At 40.2% G+C, this 23,704-nt stretch overlaps 1 protein-coding gene across 5 annotated transcripts; it reads right to left on the reverse strand.

Moving 5' to 3' along the window:
• Positions 1-168: 168 nt before the first annotated feature.
• HNRNPR (heterogeneous nuclear ribonucleoprotein R) lies at positions 169-23,245 on the reverse strand. Of its 5 annotated transcripts, none has more exons than XM_039729039.1 (11): positions 23,104-23,229; positions 16,229-16,394; positions 13,831-13,949; positions 13,302-13,409; positions 12,647-12,760; positions 10,365-10,541; positions 8,507-8,642; positions 7,229-7,434; positions 6,421-6,570; positions 4,244-4,365; positions 169-4,054 (listed from the first exon to the last, which is right to left on the reverse strand). In XM_039729039.1, the coding sequence occupies exons 2-11, from the start codon at positions 16,383-16,385 to the stop codon at positions 3,442-3,444; spliced, it is 1,902 nt and encodes a 633-aa protein (XP_039584973.1). In that variant the 5' UTR covers positions 16,386-16,394; positions 23,104-23,229; the 3' UTR covers positions 169-3,441. The 5 variants fall into 5 exon arrangements, with proteins under 5 accessions (XP_039584973.1, XP_039584971.1, XP_039584970.1 ...); XM_039729037.1 differs by lacking the exon at positions 23,104-23,229 and adding an exon at positions 22,311-22,451; XM_039729036.1 differs by lacking the exon at positions 23,104-23,229 and adding an exon at positions 22,311-22,433 and having other exon boundaries at positions 16,229-16,397.
• Positions 23,246-23,704: the final 459 nt, after the last annotated feature.

Genomic DNA, 23,704 nt, shown 5'->3' on the forward strand with positions numbered 1-23,704 from the left:
AGACTTTTTGCTCAGCACTTCACATTTCTTTCTCTCCTAGCCTTATAATAAGAGTGCCCTCTGTATTTTTTTCTGTGTAGTTCAAATTATAGAAATGGGCTTAATGTCCAAACATAGAAGGGACAAAAAGTGGTCAGGTTTTTATACAGAGTCACCAAAATCATGTGGTGATCTTCTACTTCGAGTTTATTTTGGAAAGGTTTAAGCAATGCAGTTGTCATTTTTTCATAATCAGACTACAGAAGCTGAGATTTAAAAATAAACAATTGCTAGAAAACACTTTGGAAAAATGCAAACTATGTTGAATGAAATGGTAAAATTCTAAGTTGAGTTTAGTAAACTAACTAGTTAATAAAGTGAAATTAAGTATATAACAACACAGTAGCTGTAAAGTACTTTGCTTCAATTTTGGAACTGCTAGGAATCTGGTAACTTGCTTCTTAAGTCAAACACCTTATCAATACAGACATTTAAGCAACTGCTATAAATGAGTGATCAAATGATTATTAAAACTCCATTTCATGGCTCCTCCTCCAATGCCAGCAGGACACTCATAAAAGCTGAATATTGGTGTGCAAGTTGAAATCCATTTTCAATATATTATAGAAGATTTTTGCTAAGTTATACTGAAGAAACAATCAAAAGAAATGCACGAGAGTAAATTTAAATTTATTTTTGAACTAGATGTCAAAATTGTGCTGAGAAATTCTTCCCTTGAGTCAGGCATGGTAGTTTTCAACTGTACTACAGTATCTTTCCTTGATAATTTTTTTCCATAATTTCATTAAGTTCTTCAAGTTCAGCACACACCACTATTCAAGTAAGCTGTAGCACACCTTATCTACGGATTAAATAAAAGTACTGCTGCAAATTTAAAAGGTGAATTTGAGTAGCCATAAACCATGTAAATAAAGAACTTGGTATATCTTGCAAATATAAACTACTGAGTTTAACTGTTATGATTTTCAATTATAAAAACTAATAGCTTGCTCCACATATTTAATAAAACTACTTGTATAAATGATGATTCAGGGAAAAGTAAATACAAGATGTAGCCTTACAGTTCTTGAGGAAGACAATTTGAACATTTTTGTTTCTCAGCTCTTTTGTAACCACTGAGGTGTTGTAACTTCCTCCCCACTCCCCCCACAGCACTTGCTAGCACCTCACCTCTCCTAGGCAAACATGCAATATGGGAACACTACCTTCTTCCAAGACGGAGAGGACTTGAAATATTATTCCAATTAAGCTCCTTGTACTAGATCCCCTTTCCAATGAATACTGACAAGCCAATACTTATTGGGACTACAGGGTTCTGCTCAGCACTACAAGAGCTGTATAACTACCAGAAAGTCATATGGATAGGGCAGCAAAACTTTGTGTTAGAACAGAATTACAAACCACATCCTCATGACAAGCAAAAGCCTGAAGTGTATATGCAGGCAACAGCCCTCTGAGTTCACTGCTCAGGTAAGAAACAGATAGGAACATGATTTGGCTCCATTAGCTTTATGAAGTGGGGAAAAGAAACCCCAAACCCCAGCATACTGGATATTGATTTTTTTAAAAGCACTTTTAAGCTACTTATGACCAATTCTATTAATTGGAAGAGCCTGACATGGGCAAACCCATTTCTGAGAAGCAGATAGACATCTTCGATTCAGGTCCCAACTCAAACCCTGCAATCCCATTCCAGATCCACAGCAGTGTGGGGAGGCTCATCTTACTGGGTATATTCTGACAGAACACACTTGAGACACCAGACAGGAATAGAAGACAAAGGGAGGAGTATGACCACTGAAGTTTAACTTCCTCAATAGTCTGTGTTTGGAATGCTGTAAATCAAGTACGAGCAATGTATTGGATTTGGATATTTAGAGGTCCGGCAATAGTTTTCTTTAGAGAAAGTATAAATCCGTTTGTTTCTCTCTTTTCTTGAGAAGCAAATGTTCTTCATTGTGGTACAGAATGGCTTAGATGCAACACAAGAGTAATGTCATGATTTGCCAGTTAAAATTGACATCTGGGAATGTCCAAGACAAGGGTCAAAGCAACACATAATATAATGTAGCTAGCAATGCCCTCAAAAGATAAAGTCTTAAACTTTTTAACAGCCTTTATTTTAAGGCAGGAGGATTCTAAGGCAAATTGTTCATCATGGCAGAACATCAAATTAAAATGTCAAGATAGAAATAAGCAGAATCTGGAGAGTATGTTCGTGTTATCTGTAGCAAGAAATTAATTTAGCGTGCCACAGCACCCAAGCTGTAATTCTCATTCCTAGTCAAATAGCTGAGATTAGATTAAGATGCTTGAGATCAAAATAATTTCCCTGTGTGTTTGTACGCTCAATTATACAATAAGGCTGGATCCTACCAGAACAGCCTCCACAGGACATCACCAAAGGAACAAAATTAACACCATTGTAGGATCTGCTTCCTTCTCCACATTACATTAGAAGACTAGATTTAAATTAGATCTCTGTGAATGCTTGGATACAATTCAACACTTTTAAATAGGAAAAAAAGTTTCAAAATTAGATGCTGATAAATTATTGAACAGCAATTAAACAGTGAGTGCCTTTTGGGCTGTCTGTAATTTCTCCTAGTTTTCAGTCTGATGTCCACAGTGCTACATGTTGGAAAGCACAGGAAATTTTGCACGAATTTGATCACTCACATAGGCAGTTATACTTTGAAAACAGTATTTTTCACAAGAATTACCAATGAAATAATGTTTTAGGACACAATTGAATTTGAAATAGGTAATGTTTTGAATAGATTTTTGAGTTTTATTGAAATCTTACATGAACAAGAAATTGGAAATACAATCACATCAAGGAACAAATTGCCACGGCTTTGACGTTTTAAGCCAAACAAATTTTGTAGGGCAGATTTTCAAAAAGGTGTGAAGTTATAACAATTTAAAAACACAGTTATCCTACTTCTAGGAATGCAAAACATACAATCATGTTATTTTCAATACAAGAAAACTTAATTTGTTGTAATTTCTTAAAACTACTAAGACAAAGCACTAGCTTTTACTTTTATGTACAGCATACTCCTATGTAGTCTATCCCAAATCCAAAAAAAAAAAAAAAAGAAGAAACTGTCCAAAACCAGAGGTTCTGCAAAATCATGATTGAACAGTGTGCCATTCCTGCTTTTAAACTGCTAAAGTGAAGCCTAAAATGATAAAAGCACTGAAACCCCATAAGGAGTTCAGGAATTCTGCAAGCCCAGTAATGTCCAAGTGCGTTTATGAAAAAAGAAAACTAAGAGACTCGAGTATATACACAATAGTGATTCTTCAGCCCAATACAAATGGCAGCCAATCGCTACTGAAGGATGAAACATTAAGCCAATTTTTTTTTTTTTTGAAAGATGTAGAGAGCTATAGCCAATTCCATGTTTCCAATATTCTCAATCCCTCCTCACTTGTCTACTTCCACTGTTGCCCATAAGTATCCTGATAAAATTCCTGGTTGTCATTATTGTAACCATAGTTACCGGCATAGTCACCACCTTGCTGGAGCGGCTGCTGAGCGATGGGTTGGGAGCCCCAATTCTGCTGGTTGTTGGTCTGACGGCGCTTGGAATCGGGTTGGTTGTACCCATCTGCCTTTCTCTTGCCTCCTACGTTGCCCCCACGGTTGCCCCTGGCTCCGCGAGCACCGCGTCCTCTCTGCTGCTGCGCAGGGCCCCCTCTCCCCCCCCTGGCTCCTCTCGGCGGTCCCATGGGTGCCCCCCTCTGTGAGTAGCCAGCTCTACCTCTTGGTGGTGGTGCTCCCCGCCCCCTAGGTGGTGGAGGGGCACCTCTCCCACCCCTTCCTCCTCCTCCTCTTCCTCTTATAGCATAGCCATCATCATAGCCGTAATAGGGATCTTCGTAGCCACCACGGTAGTCATGATAGTCATAGCCATAGTAATCATCATAATAATCTTCATAGCCATAGTAATCTGGGGGATAGCCATATCCACCTCTTCCTCCACGGCCTCGGCCTCTCATAGGAGGTGGCATGCGAGGCGGAGGGTAGTAATAATAGTCTTCATACCTAGCAAGGAAAAGAAGCACAGAGTTATTTATCTCCAAAAGCAGCCCACAATGCAGTCTACATTTGCTCTTGGTGATTAGCAATATGCAACATGGAGAAAAGTCAAGTAATTCAGTTCTTCCAGACCAGCCCCTGTTCCACAGCACAACTCCAGCCTGCAGCATTACCACGGTGGAGGGTGACACTCACGCAGTGCTCCGGGAGGCCTGTCTGGCAGCCTGACGTTCTTTCCTTTTCTTATCCGGTGGCTTTGCTAATACTATTTCAATTTCTTCCCCTTCTATCTCTTTCCCATTCATTTCATTCATAGCCTGTACAAAAATTAAAAGAAAAATAACTACAAATGTTTTTCCATTCAAAGGGAACTAAAACTTATTGCAAGAAACCAGACAGCTGGGCTGCTCCAGGCTGAGCTCTGCCATGTGCTTTGCTTTTGTGCTACATAAACAGAATGTTACATGTCACTTTTCCAAGTCCCACTTTATTCACCAGTTACAGGAAAGCAGTATTTTTTTAAAATATAATTTTTATATCCTAAGATAAAAAAGAGGATTAAGACATATTAAGAATTATCTTTACGAAGTCAGACATAGCACCATCAGTTTTTATGTTCCTGTATCTCCTAGAAATCTTTCAGAAATAAACAAGTTCTCACTACTCACACCGACATAAACACTTCATTTATAAGCCTGGTAGAACATGTGCACACAAGAGAAAGAATTGTTATGTTTGGAGTTCCCAGGTAGCCGAATGTGAGTCAAGTGACTGAGAAAATCGAGTAGTTCTGAAGATACATACTTGAGGAGAAAAAACCAAAGAAGATTACTGAAACGCGGTGATCTCATCAAGCAAGCCCTGAATCCTCCAGAAAATTAATGTGCAATTTTTTACTATTAAATGCACCCACAAAGAGAACTTAATACCCAATTAGGACCAGACCTCCCAGTTCCTCACCTGGATTTATCTGCTTTGCATTAAACTTTTCTGGGTATTAGTATTTGCATTAATGAAGACTTTGTGTCTGTACACCTCCATGCCTCAAAAGCATTAGAAATTGTGGCAATTTATTTCCCCATTATTACTGATGAAAACCAGTACATGCTAGAGTCAATGATCCAGTTCCATGCATTCCACACATAAATACAATAACTTCATTGAAAGCCAAAACACATCCACACACAAAAATATCTCACAAAGTTCATAAACCAATTCAGTGGCCATGAAGCAGTCACATGGGCCAGATGTGGTAGTTCCTAGCTTGAGATGAGGGTTAGTGATGCATTTGATCTTTTTCTCAGCTGCTACAAGTTTCCAGTTGCTGAAATCTAAAAGAGCATTTAGCAGGTAATTGTACTGGGAAGGGGCTGAAAAGTGTTTACAGACATACTACAGAAAACCACAGCCAGAAGTGTTGCTGACTTACCCCTTGTTCCAACAATTTTTTGTCCTCCCTCAGACATGGTCTAAACCTATCCAAACCAACCTCAACCTTGTTAACTACAAGTGATATTCATCTTAAAGCCACAAGGAGTATTCTAAAACCTAATCTCTCATGTAGTAAAATCCTAAGCAATTAAATGGCTATAAAATCATTAATAAGAAGATCAAGTACAGAGCCTTTGAACTGTCCATGCAGCCACATACACCACATGCAATATATCTGCTTCGAGACTCCCAAATGCAAAAAACACTTCCTACTCTACTTCTTCCCCCCATGAACCATGAATTTAAAAACCAGATGGAGTCATTTCTACAGAATTCAATATACTGAATCACAGTCAGCAGATATTAATTACATTCTCAACAGCTCAAGGACACAAAGGAAGAGAACTATGAAGCTTACAATAATGATTTTCAATATTTAACAAGTCATTGAGAAGAAACCTCGGATGCACAAAGAATTAAAACCAGGTAATGCTTAAAGAGTCACCAACACCACTCTCCTGTCCTTCACAAAGCATTTTTTAATTACCTCCCAATTTCTATTTGATACTTTTGTCACTCCAAAACTACACACAGCCTTTAAATAGGGGTCTTTGAGAGACAACTGATACCTTCTGCCAGTGTTTCCTCAGAAAAATTGTCTAGGTTGATCTTTTTTTTTTCCTCTTCTCTAGACTCTCCTGCATTGCTCTACACACCTCTTTTCCAGTCTACTTGTTAACTTGCTACAGTTTTGTCCTTTCAAGTTTCACATCCTCCTAGCTACTGAAATCATAGGAACAAAATTATTAGCATTGAGATTCTCACAATGGAAACCTTATTAAACGGGCTCTATGGTTTTTCTTACCAGGGTATTTACTGTAAAGAAATTTCTTAAAACCATTCGTAAAAAATAACTAACTAGGAAAGAATAATTAACCTACCTTCACTGCTGCACCTCTGTCCTCAAAATGAACAAATGCATAATCCTTCAACTTCTTTACTCTTTCCAGCTTTCCAAATTCAGAAAAAGATTTCTCAAGAATTTCTTCTGTCACAGTAGTGGCCAAGTTTCTTACAAATAAAACTTTAACCTGGTGAAAAAATGAGAACAAAGCAGAAATCTTTACAAGTCAAACCTCAAAGGAAACTCCCAACTAGTAAGACATTATTCCCTTTTTTGTTGCATTAACAAATTTGGGTAACTTTACTAATTCTGAATCTGTTAAAAAAAAAAAGTGCCTTGTAGTTACCTGTATGAAGTTTCTAAAACTCCTCTCCTTCCACAGTTCCCCTCCATAACCAGAAGAATATCCAACCTTCATTTTCTGCTTCTGGGATGTCACAAATCCCAGCAAAATTTTATTAACAGACCTCAAGGACAGCAAGGAGTTACCCAAAACCACAGGGAATAAAATGCACATCATTCCCCACACTGAATTTTCTGGAAAATAGTTTTACACAATACCTACCTGGTATTGATTACAGCTAAAGCAGAAAATGCATAGCCTGACGTGTCAATCCAGCAGGATAACCCTGCACAGGACTAGTTTAGATGTTAACAGCAGTTAGTAACAGCACATTTCCAACACCTTCCAATGGCAACTCAGACACCACCATTTGCACAGCTCACTGTGAAAATGCCCTCTAATTGCTTTCTGTGCCTCAAAACTAGCTCAGCTGGAACAAGTCTTTGCCACTACAGCATAGTCCTCCCAAAGCACAAGAGCATCCAGTGAAGTCTTTACTGACCTTTGCCATGACTTCTGGATCAGGCTCCTCTACTGGATCAGCCCATTCCACTGTAACAACATTTCCCCAGACTTTTACTTTCCCGCTCATCAGGCGTCGGCGAGCTTGTGCTGCTGACTTGTGATCCTCATACTCCAAGAAGCAGAATCCACGATTCTTCTTTTTATCATCAGGTTGATGATACAAAATTACATCCACCAAACCCTCTGAAAAACACATCTTTAGTACTGAGCTTCAAAAGAAAAGTAAAAATCTAGAGTCTACCCTAAAATGCCTTCACTCAAGTTTTGTAGTGAATTTGAATTTTACACCTGAAAGGGGTTGGGAGCACAAGAAAAGCAAAACAAATAGCAGATATTCAATTTACCCAGAAACATGTCACCTAGCAATTGAAATTCCACAGAATAGGCTCTGTAAAACATCAACCTCAGCAACTCACACAGTCTAAGTTTTCTATACTTTTAAAATCATTTTTACATGTTTGAAAGGCAGCCAGCACTAACATATGACCTCTCCCCTGCCTCCTGCAGAACCTAGAAGGAACATCTTCCACATCTCTCCAAAAAGAGGAGAGAGAACTAAATGAATATTCACCTTCTGTTTTCACCACTTCCCTGAAGTACTTATAAATAGAAATCCTAAAAAAGAAGCAGGAGGTTAAAGCTCTCCTACAGGAACAAGAGCAAGTGACTCAATCTCTTATCTAAGGCAGAAGCACCCTTTCAGTGATGAGCTGACTTCTCTTCTTCCTACTTGCTGCACATACTGGAGAATGCTGAAAAACTGGGAAAAAAAATTAGTCTGTTATTAACTATTTCTCTAGTAATATTCCCTCTAAACCAATTTAGTACTCCCTCCTCCCCTTCACTACTCAGGAATACATTCGCTTCAGGCTTCCCAAAAACTTCTCCATGTTGACAGCAGAACCTCCTGTAGATCCAGTAACAAATACAGAACCTTCAACAGAACGTTAAAACAGGTAACAGAATTGGAACTTTCATCTTCTTCAGAGTTCATGTGTGCTGGTTTTTGAGTTCATTTGAGCTGTTTCTGTCTCTAATTGTAAAGTTACACCACCATTCATTTCACAATCACTAAAAACAGACACAAGTCCCTTTACACTCCACCTTAAAATATAGTACATATATAAAATTTCTAACAAAATTAAACTGGGAATCCAACATGAAAATAGTTTAACTGATACCTGAACACATCAGGCAAACAACTAGACCAACAAAACAGAGACTAAATGGTGTTCTGGGACTCATTAAGTCTTACCTGTGACTTTACCAAACTCCTCCAATATGTTTTCCTTAGTTTTGTTCTTTGGAATTGACCCAACAAATAACCTGTTGTTTGCCACGGAGATGCACACTCCAAGGTGCTTTCCAGGACGGATTTCATAGTTGTCACACTGAAAAAACAAAGCCATTGATTTGCTTTATCCACAATACTACGCATAAAAATATCCCCAAATCTTAAACTCAGGTATTTTCTTCACCATCTACTACTTTTATACATGGCATATTGAATTGGCATTGCAAGAGAATTCTTAGGACAGCTGTTTTTGTGTCAGCATTCACTTGGAAGAACAGTGCCAAACTTAGGATTTCCACAGACTTCAGAAGTCTTGTTGAATGGAAAGCTACAAAAAAACTTGCTGTAACAGGACCATATACAAATTGCATTGCATAAATTTATTCACCTACTGTTTATCTCAGACTCAAAAGATCTTTCTAGCAACTGGTTACTGCTTCCTCTGCTGTCAGTCAGCTGCTGCTGCTGTTATCAGTAAGCAAATACATGGCATTAAAGATACTGGGAGTTCTTCCTCTTTCCTTGGATAGCTTTGAACACTGAGAGCATTTGTCAAGACAATCAAGTCTAAATCAGTTACCTGGCCTCTACCCCACCCCACATTTTTTTTGACTTTGTCCATGATAGAATTAAAAAATGTTACTGTCAAGATTTAAAACTTCCATTAAAAAAAATCTAGCCCACTGCTTCATGCCTGTACCCACAGCTGGATTACACTGAAAAGAAAGACTCCCAATAGGCCTTTAAAGGTACAAGAATTCAGCCTTAAAAAAAAAAAAAATTCAAGATAGACATAGTCTTTGTTTCAGTCAGGATTCTTGAGGTTGGATGGATGTTTCATCATCAGCCAGCTTCTGAAAATCTCATGCAATTCTTTAAAAGCAGGTTTTTAACATTCTACATCTAGCTGAGACATAAGCCCTAAAAATTACAGCAATACCTTCAGGAACCTTCTTGATATTCTAGAAAAACGTTAAGGTACCACAGACTATCAAACAATATCACTTCAATGATGACAAAGCATTTCAAAATTTTGCTTCACAGACTGAAGTGATTCCTAACAGAGTAAAACTTTTTGTTCTGGTGCTATGAACTTATTAACCTGAATCTGCTTTTCACATTCTATCTTCTGCAAAGCCATTCTATTCACAATCAATCCCATTCCCAGTGGTGCCTTGCTGGCACAAGGAGAAGGCCCACGTGGTTTTAACTGCTTTTAAGTTTCTCCAGGTTTCAGGTTTCCCCACCCCCACCAGCTTAACTAAGGTTTTCAGATTTCACCCTTCTTCTTCATCCCTCATTCAGGATGAGCTGAATTCCACTAAGGCAACTGAGATTAGGCATTTCACCTGTTCTGGTTCAAAGTATACACAGTATTTCACAGCCAAATTCAAAATCTTGGGAGAGACACGAGCATGACTGGGAAGAACAGAAGGACACTGCAAACAACCAAAGGAACTAACTCAGAGACCTCCCCATGGCAGCAGCAGCTAAATAAGCTATCTCAAATTATCTCTTTAAATAGAAGAGGTGATGAAACTTAAAACACACTGAAGCTCAAAAAATGTATTTTCTAGCTGGACTCAAGTAGGCTCCTAACAATCACCTAAGTACTCTGATCAGCCACAGTAAGGTACAGCAGATAACACTCTTATAAGTTTTAATTATCTGTATTTACTAATGAAATCAGGAGGCAATTTTTAAGAAAGTAAAATTTTGAGTCTGTCAATGGATGCTTTGAAGACTTCACTACTTAAGAAATTACCAACATGTTTGCTGTTTACTTTGTCATGACCTGTCTGGAAGAAAGTTAACTCACCAGTTTGACTGCTTCTTGTGCTGCATCTTTACTACAAAAGGTAATGAAAGCATAACCTCTGTTTTGACCAGAAAGAGGGTCCATCATGAGACGCAGATCCCAAATTGGACCAGCTTTCTCAAAGAGTGGTACCAATTCATCTTCATAAAGGTCTCGAGGAATTTTACCAACAAAAACCTAAAAAGGAAGAGGACACTTGAAATAAAGCTTTTTCAGAAATACAAGCTTCTTTTTAACACTTGGAAATTCCTGGGAAAGGAACAGCAATGCAGATAAAACAGCAGAGCAGAAACATTGCAGTCACCAGTGCAGCCCTCACAGCAGCTGATGTTATTTTATGTCCCAAGTGCTCTAATCCACCTGCTATCTGTAGGAGGTTTCACACACAGAAAACCTGGGTTTGTTATTTATATTGAAGAGGCTGTGAATTTCCCCTGCTGAAGAGATAAATGGTTCTTACCTGGTTTTAATTTTGGCAGTTAAAAACTAAGACCTTACACACTATCTAGTTGTGTACCATATGTTAAAGCAGGCCAAGCACTTCCTTGCTCTTGCAGTATTTTCAAATCACTCTGTAAATTACTCTTCCTTGGAAAGCTACAGAGATGGAAAAATAATTTAATAATAATAATAATTTCCTTTTAATTGTGTGATGCACTTTTTCCACTTTTGATATATACTGTAGTCTTGTTTCTTGTCTGCATTTGCTTCAGCTTCCACCAACCGAATGTTTAATATTTACTCAAGCAAACCTGTGAGTTCTTGTGGTTTTGTTCTGTACAATTAACTTGGGTTAAGTTTTGTTAAGGAGTTAATATCTTTAGCTGAGGTCTCCCTAGAAAGATCCCCCCAGTTGTTTAATCACCACAGCTCTCCTCCGAAGTCTCAAAACCTCTTCCTTGTTAATACAAACAAAACATTCCAAACACCCATTAAGATAAAAATAAATTTATTTTAACTTCAAATATTTTTTTTGTAGAAAAAAAGCCATGAGTCAACATTTTCCTTCTCAGTAAGGCCTTGTCATAATTGTATCTCACAATGAAGGCACAGCAGAATTCCAGCACTAAAGACACTCAGCATGCCCATAATAAGCACCAATATAACAAACTCATGAGGAGAATGTGACTAACTTCCAGAACATGGAACAAGGTAGAACTTCTACATGCCTCATGTTATACAGATATTCTTGAAATTCAGTTTCCAGAGTGCTGCTTAAAAGCTTAGCCTCTCTCAGTTCAGTGTGAATGTTGACTGAACATTACTTATTGGGGAAAAAAGAAAGGAACTGATTCATCACACTAAGTGAAAGTTTAATGGCAGAGCCAAAAGGTTTTCCCCACCATCTGCCCAGAAAGCTTAAGGTATTCCTCTAGCTAGATACTTACATTGTCATTATCACTATCATTTACATTACTTCTAGAACACTTAATTCTAACTCATTTGCAGCTTTTAAAGACAAAAGCCCAATCAGCATAGAGCATACAGACCTAAGCAGAGCATGAGAAGTTATACACATCAGTATTATCTTTCAGTGCAAGGACTCATTCTAATTATTTACCACCACCACTAAATTAATTTTCCTTCATGGAATGATTCAGAAATCATCTTTACTGTGATACTTCTCGACAATAAACACAAGAACTTCAGCATCGCAAGGAGTGGAAAACTTATCTATAAATTGAAAGACATTAAGGAGACTGATTGCTTTCTCAAATCTAGTCTGGTGGTTTATAGAAAAATCTCTGAAAGAACTCCTGTATCAGACATGCAGCAGTATGACAGAGTATTTCAAGTATGGATTGAGCATGAGCATGTATTCCAAAACAACCTGCTAGGGACTAAAACCTGGAAGAATAGCTAAGTGAAGAAATACACAGTTCAAGCATTTCCATAACCAAACCTAAGTTTGCTCACATCTTGCTAGGAAGATGCACAGGTTCAGTCACAACCTTAAATTTCCAAATAATTGCCTACAGACTAGACTCTGTCCTTTGGAAGGGAAAAAACAATGTAAAGTCTTTGAAACTCTTCCAACAATCTCTTAACTTTAAAAAGAACAGGTTTTTAGTATACCCCACCTCTTTTTTCTCCACTTTAACCTATCTTCCTGTCTTTTGCAGAATGCTGAGGAGTAAGAAAGACTGATTAAGACACACATAGGAGATTATTTTCCTCTACAAGACATTCAACTTGCAATATGGTTTATTTCCAAGTATTTCCTATTTATGAGTTTGCATAAGTATACAAAGCAATTATCAGATTAGTCTGTTTATACCAACCTCTGTTCCAATGCCAGGCTGAACACCAGAATATACAGTATCTGGAGGAGGACCCCCATATTTCCTCTGTCCTGTAGTTACATCCAAAGTGTAACCAGTCCGCTCTAGCAAAGCCTGGGGGGAAAAAAAAAATAAAAAAGTCAGACTACTTACAGGAGTCCTGGCAGTGGGTTAAATACACAGAACAAAAAAAAACCATTCCAAGATAAGCAGTTCTTTGTCTGCTCCTTGCCACGCTTGATAAGGTAGATATGAAGAGATGGAAGCTACAAAACACTCAGTTGTTTTGTGGTTTTAAAAAGCTGTCATAAACAGCAGCATTTATTTTATATTACAAGGTCACTGCAAAGAACTTGTCTGCCTTTTTCCTTATTTTCCATTTTATATGTAGCACCCCAAGAAGTGCAGAACACTGGACACCTGAGACAATTCTTAAACAAATATCAGAGTTTTTAGAGAGCTTAAATTTTGGCAACTGTGTGATCAGAAAGAGCTGCATTTCCAACAACCCTTCTCTATGGAATCTCTATCATGCATGCACTTCTTTAAAGCCTACTCTGAATATACTTTCCCAGGGTATTGATACTTTTTGAGTTCATATTCAGTCTATGTACAAGTAATACATCAGCTAGTACAGAATATCTCTAAGTGTTACCTTAATCTTTGCTTCATCTGGTCCCTTTGTTGATTCCTGTACTTTGCTGCCTTGTTTCTCTCTTTGCCTGTAGGTCTTCATAACTCCACATAAAAATGCACTTTTGTTCTGTAGATACAATTTACAAAATAATTCAATTGTGTGTATGACAAGCCCTGGGAATCCACTGAATCTTACACTCCATACCATGAAGTCACTACTTCAAGTCAATGAAATAAATCAAATGTCAAAAGAATCCTTCAGGAAAACACAATAATTAATTGAACAAATTTGTCAGATTAAAAAAGTCATCAGATTCCAAAAAGCATTTTAGCTATTTTCTCAATTGCACGCATATTTTTGTTATCTGGGAGGTTTTGCTTTGTGCTCAAATACCTACACATTTAAGGCAATCTTGAACAAACTCGTTATTTGGGTTTGAAATATAATACAGCAACATCAGTGAATTTCTAAGTTACAACTCTCCTGCCAGTGGTGCCAGAACACTATTGATACTTATGTGTTCACACTCCTGGGGCTCTCACCTTACCTGTACATGCGACAGGTCACTTTCTTTAAATTGCTGTAATACAGAGAGGGCTCCTTCTTCATTAAATTCCCTAAGAGCATCAATTGCTCTTTCATCAAGATCGACATAAGCTACCAAGCCTAAAAGTTAAAGATAAAGAAGTTACAGATTTCTATTGAATTTCATACAAACTAAGAACTATGCAATTTGCTTTTTAAGCCAAAAAGTTACATTCCATAGCAACAGAATTATACATTTAATTATATATTCCTACACAAGTATATGAAAGAATATGAGTACAATGAAAAAGTTAAATTAAAATGTATATACCTAAGCACTAACTGATGTGCAATATTTTATCCCGTGTGTAACAGTTTTCTAGCATTCAGGAATGCAATCTGCTGCATAAAAGCAGTATCACACACCAGGATCTGAAACAATGAACTCTGGCTCACTTTTAATTATTTGAATTTTGTTTGTTTATCCCTCATTTTAAGTTTCACACTTCCTTCTCTTGAGTTGAGCTGTTTTAGAGTAAACTGACAGGTGAATATTACAAATATCCTATTGCATGGGAAAAAGGAACTACCCAACTGATGATCAAACACCTAGGAAGCTCTGCCCCACAAAACAGTAGGAAGCAAAAATGATTTGTTCCCTCTTTCCTCCAGCTTCAAAAACGCAGGAGTCAGTGGACTTCATGTGTATCTTAAACAGTGTTTGGGGCTTTTTAAACTTATTTTGTTGCTCTATGCAGTTCCAAGAGACAGAATTAAAAAATTTTGAGCCCTGCTATGTACCCAGAAAAGCTAATGTTAATTTTACAGGTACAGACTCCCCCAGGAAACACTGGACCAGTTCTGAAGCATTTCTTTTTAAGGATCTTTACAGGGTTTTTTTTTTTCCTTTTGTAATGCACATGCATCAGTTGTGGAGTCAGACATTTAGGCTGAGATTTACACTTTTAAAATCATACATCCAAATTTAGGATAAAAACTAAAACTCCACACACTTTGCAACAGCTTGATCTCCAAAATACACAGATTATTTCACTGCTACTTGATTTGGAAAATGCACAGTAGTGCCAAGCCCAAGGACTACATTTCAGAAGTGATCCTGCATATTGGAAGGCACCTGTATCTTTCATAGAAGACTTCAGCAAATAAAAAAAAAATCACTAAATTCAACCCCAAATTTGGGTCAAGTATCTAAAGTAGTTTGCTTCACTGACAAACCCCTCCACAATGCAAACATCTTCAGTGGCATTAATGAAGTGTAAATAAATGTTTTCAGGTTACTCATGCAGTGGAATTATACTTGGTAGTCAGGTTCTGGGCTAAAAAGCTTTTAAACTCCTTAAGAACTCCTCACAACACAACCTAACTGCAACACATGTTAGACCCCACGAGTTCCTCTGCCCAGGTATTTCTGTACACCTTCCCTCAGACCATCAAGTGCACGTCATCATGAGCCACAGGTGGAAAGTGCATCTCTACAGCCAATACAAGCTGGTAAAGGCTTCAAGAAAGCTCACTGTGAATGACTTCCAAAAGACATCACCCACATGAGCCAGTTTCACACTGAGGATTGATAAGGTATTGGTTTTGAACTGCCTTCACTTGATCAGGGTCATTTTAACTCTTTTCAACAAAAACTGTCATTTTGCCACCCAGGCATTCAAGGCAAGCACATAGAGCAGTTCTACTGCTTCTTGTAAATCTGTTCACAGAACACACTAAAAAGGAAAAGAAAGCCTCTGACTATAAGATAAAATAGGGTGGTTATAAAAACAAAATAGGAAAACCTCTGTATAAGAAGAAACCTCTTTAGAAGTTGCAGAGACCACTTGCTACCAGCAAGGCATTACTCGAGTTGCTAGATAGCTTAGTCCTCAACTTTGTTAGTGTCAGGCTGAACATTTCAGTGTAATAACCAACATGGATTAAACTGTCCACTCAGAACTAGAGAGAACAAAAAATCCACAGGCAGACTCAATTCAAATGTAGTCCCAGGCAAGACAAGCTAGTTGCTTCCCTCACTAAGTCACCTATCCAGCCTTTGAGTGTTTTAGAATCACTGTGACAGTGACAGTAGAAACATAAAAGCAAAATGATGATTTGGACTGAAGAAAAAAAAATAATGTACAGTTTAGTATGCGGAAACATACATCTTCATTTGTCATCTAAGAAACTAGTGCTCTGTGCCCTAAAGCAGCTAAGATATCACATACAACTCCAAGGACGTGTCAAGTAATTAGTCAATGTCAAACCCAATTCGCCTTTAGGGATATCAAAGTAGCAAAACATTCAGAGCTACACAGATCAAAAACAATGAATTTTAAAATCTTAATCTATAAAAATTTGAAAATGGTATGCCCTCACTTTCATAACCAATCAGAAACAAGAAATGCATATTATACCTGTCTGAAATATTTCATCAAGTCTCTCTGCCACCTTCTGTGGGAGGCCTGCCTCTATCAGTGTCTTGTAGTGTTCTGTGTGAGTTACACTGGAAGTATCCATTGGTTCTTCCTCTTCTTTTAACTGTACCGCATTACCATTCACCTGATTAGCCATTTTATTATGCTGCTGGAAAAAATTCAGGAGCTATATTACAATAAGCCAGAAATAACTAGTTTGTAGGACAATGCATGATTTATCTAAACTAATTTGTATACATGCTGCAAAATCACCTGTATCAAGTTTTATTTAATACTTTTTGGATGCAGCTGGTCTAAGTTTCAAAAGAAAGTACAACCCTTAATACTGCAGAAAATGTACATGGAAGAATTTACATAACTTTTAAAAAATGTACTTCATGTACATAACAACGTCTAAACTCCATCTACTAATTGTCATTAACTGGTTACCATAGCAGCTAGAATGTATGGGGACACGGCAGTGACATCCTTCAGCAAAGACTCAGAAGATCTAGTGCTATTTCCATTTCCCATTCCGCTACTTTTAAAACAACCGTTTAAAATGTAGTGAACACGTAACCCTGCAGGGTAGCTTGAGGTATAAAAATGTTAATACTTGTTTCTTGTTAATACTTTTTTCCACTTGCTTGGCTTGTCGCCATGTCTTCCTTCAAACCCAACATGCTGCACAAGACTAGCCACACGCTTTCTCACGACGCTGTCAGATCTCAAGGACAGAAAGAGAAAAATTGCACTTTGATGCACATTATTGTCATTTGAAGCTGCAACGCAACACTTTCCATGCTTTCAGTTTCCCTCAAACAGGAGCTGGACAAATCACAGCTACTATTTCAATAATATATACCTTATTGGTTTAAAAGGAAGGCATGACTGCAGCATCTTCATTTCTTTATTAATAAAAGTACTTGCTTTCAGAATTAACAAACTGATTCCAAATACGTGCACTGAAAAATGCACAACTATCTTCTCAGACAATTCCAGTGGGCTTTGCCCAATTCATTAAAGACTGTTTCAATTTCCCAATTAGCCAGCCAGCTGATATTCAGTGCTTTCAAATAAAAAGGCTGACAAGAGACAATTCAACTACCCGGCGGAGAACATAAGGATGATCAGCTGTTAGGTTCAGAAATGAAACAAGCCTCAGGCTTTAAATGACAGGGCAGAAGTTGATGAGCAGCAGCGAAATGATAACCAGGTAGACAATGCAGCATGGCTGGAGCAATGCAATTAAGTACTGGAATACAGGTATGAAGATGATTCAAGAACAGTTTTTTAAAAAATGCTGAGGCCTCAACCTATTTACTAAACTGCAAAACAAGTCTCCAAGCATAAGCACACCTCTAACAGTCCCCTGAACACCCAACCCTTCCAGACTACAGCTCATGAACTGTTTGGAAGATATCCTATGGAGATTTGCAAGCTACAGCAAGGTAAGAAAAAAAACAAAACCATTTTTCTTCAGACAGTATTGCTTTTACTAAAGCTGTCTTATCTTGAAGGGCAATTTTACAGACATGTAAAGCAGCCTCACACTGTTCCTGTCAGATGCCACTTCTTTAAGCCATTAGTGTGGAAAAGAAAGGAAGTTTTCCATAGCTACATGGCATCTATATATATACACACACACATTCTGTTACTTGACAAAGAGAAATTACTTTCTAACCAATTCAGTTTACTTAAAAGCAACTACAGCCTAATTACAGAAGAAAAAAAAATGCTACCTAAAGCTACAATAATGCTTGCCTATCCTTACAGGTATTAACTATTAACACACTAATGAACATCAATTTTCCATAGATTATGAACATCACAGAAGGCAAAACTCAGCTACATGGCTGCTTGCTAGACAGCCTCGGGAAGATCTCAAATTTGAAACAGTGCAGGGCAGAGGGGGTTTAATTACACCAAAAATGCCTTGGGTACAGTACCATTCTCAACCCCTCTCCTCAAAAACTCACAAGCTGAGACACACAACAAAGATATAAAGAGGAGGGCATTTTTGTGTTCACCTTCCTACTACCTTATAAAATCACTTAATTACACATATACTGTCTTCTCTATTCACAGAGGAAAATAGAAAACAAAACAAAAAAAAAAACCACAATGAACCGAGAGGCTACAGCAACACATAAATACTGAAAATTTACTTGAAGCAATTTCTGTGACCTTCTGAACTACAAGGGCTTATGGTGACACTCAAGGACAATTTTTTGATAACCCATAGTAGCTTCCAAGTGTCACATACCCAAAAGTTTAACACTTTTCTCAGTGTTGCCTCTAAGTGAACAAAAGGTTGACAAGCTATGCTGTGCCCAGGCAGAAACACCTCCTCTGGAGTACAGTGATTGGAACTTCTGACAGGCAGGATTTGCAGCACAAAAAGATATCAGCCTTCACCACAAGCATGTACCAGTGGAGCAATATCTAACCCCTAAGGATCAGACTGCTGCACAGCACAACAGCTCAAAGGCTTTTTAAAGTAGCCTTTTAGGTAATTTAAATTAGTATTCAGCTTTGTAATTAACTAGCTGTATTGTTTATTTTTGCTTAAGATTTAATTCATAAAGAACTAAAGTCAAATGTAATGCGTGTTCAGTTTGGGTTAAAATTTTAGCTATTTCCTGTTACACAAACTTTATTGAAAATGTTTTCCTAAAGAAAAACTGCAGAAAATTCTGAAGTGACACAGCTACCAGAATATTCAGGTACCAAGAGCACCCAGAAGACATGTATTTCTTTTCACAGATATAGCAATACATCCCCTAATGGCCTGGCAAGCTTGGCCTGAAATCTGAGATTAAATTGATTTTTCTTCCGCAACAATCACCAACAAGCAAAACTGCATCTCTTATAACACTGAATCTTCCCTCTGAGTTCAGCAGATACGTGGGTGAAAGTCATGGCTGAAAAAGACTGTTTAGCTCTCCCTCTGGGTAACATCAGTTAGTTGTAGTTAACAAGAAAAATATTTTTAACTGAATTTTATCTAGTAAGTAAAACATGCAATGATTACTTTAACATTTTATTCTGCTCTAGAAGATATTAAAAGCATGGTAAAGAGGAGTGTTCTCTCCGTTTGCATGCGCAGTGTGTCCATGTGACTCAGCCTGTGACAGACCAGCACCCGCATCCACTCACTCTTTCATCTGCATTAAATATTAAAATATCTGGAGAAGAGGGAGACTGCTTGAATTGGAAAGACTTCAAGGGGGGATTATAAGTAAAGAATTATGTCTATAAGTACATGTGGGATATGTGTTTGTTTTTAAAACATGCAGAAATGGATGAATTTAGAACAGTGTACACAAAACCATGCTTACCAAATGAGCAGAAGTAATAAACAGACATTGGGGACAATTTTCCATAGGCAAGGAGAATTCTCACTCGTGCCCAAGATGTTGCCTACCCTCCCACACCCTAACTGCACACGGGAGGGGTCTTGTTTCAAGTTTCACACTGTTGTTGCAAACAATGCCTTGCTGAAGGCTGTAAATACTTCATGATAAAAAGCGTGTTTTTAGCTGTTCACTATCTTTCACCCAAAATTCCTGCATCTCGAGAGTAATTTACAAAGTTACTAGCCCCTTTTTTAAGCTCTGGTATGACAAGTAGGAAGTTAAAACTACAGGTATTCCAGTGTTTCATAACATAAATGGCTCTATTAGTTCTTTTTCTGGAAAATAAAAAAATTAACAAATGTGTGAACCTCAAAGTGTATGGCATCTTGAAAAGAGGTACCTGATCACAGCCTTAATCTGACAATCACTGGATAAACAGCCATGATGTTACTGTTCCCTTTATCTTACACCATGCCTCTAACAGAGGTTGCCACCTACAGACTATCTAAGTATAACTCCATCCAATTAATTATAAATTCAGTCTAGTTAACTCAAAACATGCTTAGGAACAGCTTAATTGAGAAGGAACAGAAAATTTCTGGCAAAAGGACAACATCTAAAACGACCATAGTGAACTTCAGTGATTATACACCAATACTGGTTTTGCTGCTGAAAACTTTGCTTGGTGCAGGAATGGAACCTGCTTAGCTCAGGTGCACAGGGAGCCAAGTAATGCATACATAAAAACTCTGCACCCAAGTCATTGCTACTCCTAACCAATATACTATCTGTGTCAAGCAGTTAAGTTAAATAATGTTAAAAATAACACTGAAGGAAGCTTGGGGGACGTTTGTTTGGTTTTGTTGTTTTAATTGACCACAAGAAAACAAATGCAGTCCCTATAGTTATGCCTCACACTTCAAGAAGGTTCTTGTCAAGCAAGGCATATAAACATAAAAGTGGGGGGAAAATAAGAATTCACATTTAAAGTCTGAACTGGGATTTTATTAAAACCTCACTTGTTCAGAAACATTTCTGCACACACAGGCATGTAGAAAAGGGCAGGGCCTTTATTCTGTACATGAAGGCATTATAGCCATTTATTTTACACCTTAGCTTATTCAATCACACAAAACACATTTTAATAGCTTAATTATGATATGCTAGGTGTTTCTTGGTACGAATGACATGAAACCTTATTTTGAAGTAATCACAGCCTGAAGACCTTTACACAGTAACCAGGATTCTCACTACCTGTAAGCCAAAATGCAGCCAGCACTGCCACTTCTCCAGCTCAGCCTTGCTCCCTCCACAGCCCCTTGGAAAAATCTGAGAACCTCCAGTATGATGCTAAGCAAGAGAGCAGCACATCCCAAACTCTGCCTCAGTACCCACACAACTATGACTGGGAGATTCCTTTAGCACATGCCCATCAGTGCCATTAAAACACACTGACTGCACCAAAAACTCCTATGTTTTGCTAACCTAAACCAGAAAGTCTGCCCATGCTCCTTTCTCACTGGAGTTGGCTATTCATAGCTCATCTGGGTGTCTGGGTTGTACTAAACAACACTCCTGGTACTCCAGTTCCAAGCAACACTTCAACAGAAATGAGCTTTGCTCTAAAGAATTTATCCTCAAAGAATTTTGCAGATGTCTGTCTGACAAAGCAGGGAGTATTGGGACTTTTGACTGAACTAGGAACTTGAATGTCAGCAGGAGACTCGAGTGTTATTTTAACAGGGTTCACCTAAGACAGAAAAACTGAGCGATAAGGACATGTAATGCTTGTGGGAAATACAATTTCAAGGATGCAAAATTTTCACGCAGACACTGCTCATTTGCAAATACTACACTTTGCATAGGTTACAAAAACCTTACACTGCGAGATGCAAAACTCGTTAGATGAATTTTACAGTAAAAAAAACAAAACCAAAAAACTCTGCTAAAGCGTAGTCTCAAAAGAACAAATAAAAAAACAACCAATCAAAAAACTAAAGCACCAGCTTCATGAGCATTAATGTCCTTTGCAGCACCAAGTGCCAGTGGGATCCTTTAGAGCCACAAACACGGGAAAGGGAAGCCAACACACTGTTTCAAAAAGAGTAGTCCAGCACAGCTTCTATACTTAAGTAGCGCGTTCAAATACTGACAGGTAACAAGGCTGCTCAGACCGAGTAAATAAAGTCATATTTTTAAAGTATTTGCAACAACGATGCATTTAAGCAAAACTTTTCAAGACTTAGCAAAGGCTTTTGACAAAAGTTAATTTAAGAAAAACAGCGTCTTAACAACAAAACTCTGGACGGTTTCCCCTTTAAGCACCCGGCACGCGTGGCTCGCGCAGGGGCAGCGGGAAGCGCAGCGCCAGCGCCGCGGGCGGGCGGGCGCAGCTGTCCCCGCCGGCTCCGCCGCACCGGCCGCTGCCCGAGAGCCGAGGGCGCGCTGCGACAGCGACGCGTTCTCTGCTGAGAGCGTTCTGCCGTGCCCGCGGGCAGAGCGCACCGGGCACAGCCGCAACAGCCGGGGATGGCGCGGCCTTAAGAGCCCCGAGGGAGCGAGCAGGGACCCGACCCACAGCCCCGGGAGAGGCGCGTCGCGGCCGCCCGTCACATGCAAGCCTGATCCGCACGGCTGGGCGGAGCGGGCCGGCCGCCCCCCCACCGCCACCCGCCGGGCCGCCGCGGAGCGCCCCTGCCCCGCGGGGCGGCCCCGGCACTCACCGGAGCGGGGCCGGCGCGGCGCAGCTCGGGCCCAAGCAGCGACGGCAAATGGCGCGCGCTCCTCCTTCTCCTCATGGACGGCGGCGCGACCCCGGCAGCACGCGGGGTTTCCCGGAACTGTTTCCAGGGACCGCTGCTTCGCCCACTCAGAAACCCGCGCTGCGGACGGGCAGCCGGCGGAGCCAATGAGGCGCGAGAGGCGGGACGCGCCATTCCTCCCGGCGGCCAATGAGAGGGAGGCGCCGTAACCAATCGCGGGGCGCCTTCCACCCGGCGCGCCGGTAGGGCCGGACTGGGGGCATTTAAAGGGGCAGCGCCTGCCGCGGCCCGAACAAAGGGAGCGCGCGGGGCCGCTGCGCTCGGCTCCGCCCCCCGCGCGGGGGCGGGGCCTGTGCTGAGGGGGCGACGCCGGGGCCGGAGCAGCCCCCGGGCCGTGCTCCCCTCAGCCCTCACAGGACCCCGGCCCGGAGCTTCCCCTCAGCCCTCACAGGACCCCGGCCCGGAGCTGCCCCGGGCCGTGCTCCCCTCAGCCCTCACAGGACCCCGACCCGGAGCTGCCCCCGGCCCTGTCCCCTCGGCGCGCCCGGGACCCCTCCCGGAGCTGCCCCCGGCCTGCCCGTGGATCCTCCCGCGTTCCCCGAGCCGTGGCTCCTGTGAGCCCCTGGCCGCGTTAGCCTCCAGGCCCGAGGCGAGGAGGAGAAGCCATGCGGCTGCGGGAGCTGCGGGTCAGGCTCATCGCGGGGCACTCTGCAGCTGCTAATCTGTAATTAATCGGTGATTAAGTCTTACTTGCCTGCTCGCCAGATTTTCTCGATTAGGCTCTCGACGAGTGCGGGCTGTGCACAATAAATAGATAAGTCAGGCAGAAATCGGCCTGTTGGCAGCGGCGGTGCTGGGCTGCCTTCACGTGCTTGTCATGCTGTTGCATAACGTGGAAGTCAATGTGTGCTGGGTTGGCTGGGGCCGAGTCCCAGAGCGCTGTGTCAAACTGAGCCCGGAGAGCCTGCGTGTGTGTGTTCCTGTGGTCGTGTCGGCTGTGCAGCTGGAGCCTGGTGAACAAAAGTAGCAGCTCAGGTACTCTCAGAGAAGGTTCTTCCAGTACCTTCACCCCAGAATACTCTCCAGAAAATGGCATGTACCTGTGTGAATCCCATGTGTGTGATATCCCACCACTGGTAATTGGGGCTTGTGGGAAAAGTGGTGTGTGGTGCCCAATGTTTCCAAGCCAGGAGCTGGAAGCAAGGTTGTGCAGATGCTGGAGGTGTTCAGTCTGTCTTGCTGAACCAGTCTGGTGACAGACATGCTGCTTCTCGTGTGGGATTGTCACTGCCTCAGTGACTTCCCCCTTGAGATTTGGCATTAGAGCCAGCTCTTCAGTGCTGGGTGTTGGGTCT

Source organism: Passer montanus, unplaced genomic scaffold (assembly GCF_014805655.1).
Source record: "Passer montanus isolate IOZ18808 unplaced genomic scaffold, ASM1480565v1 scaffold68, whole genome shotgun sequence".
In the NCBI taxonomy this organism is placed as follows: domain Eukaryota; kingdom Metazoa; phylum Chordata; class Aves; order Passeriformes; family Passeridae; genus Passer; species Passer montanus.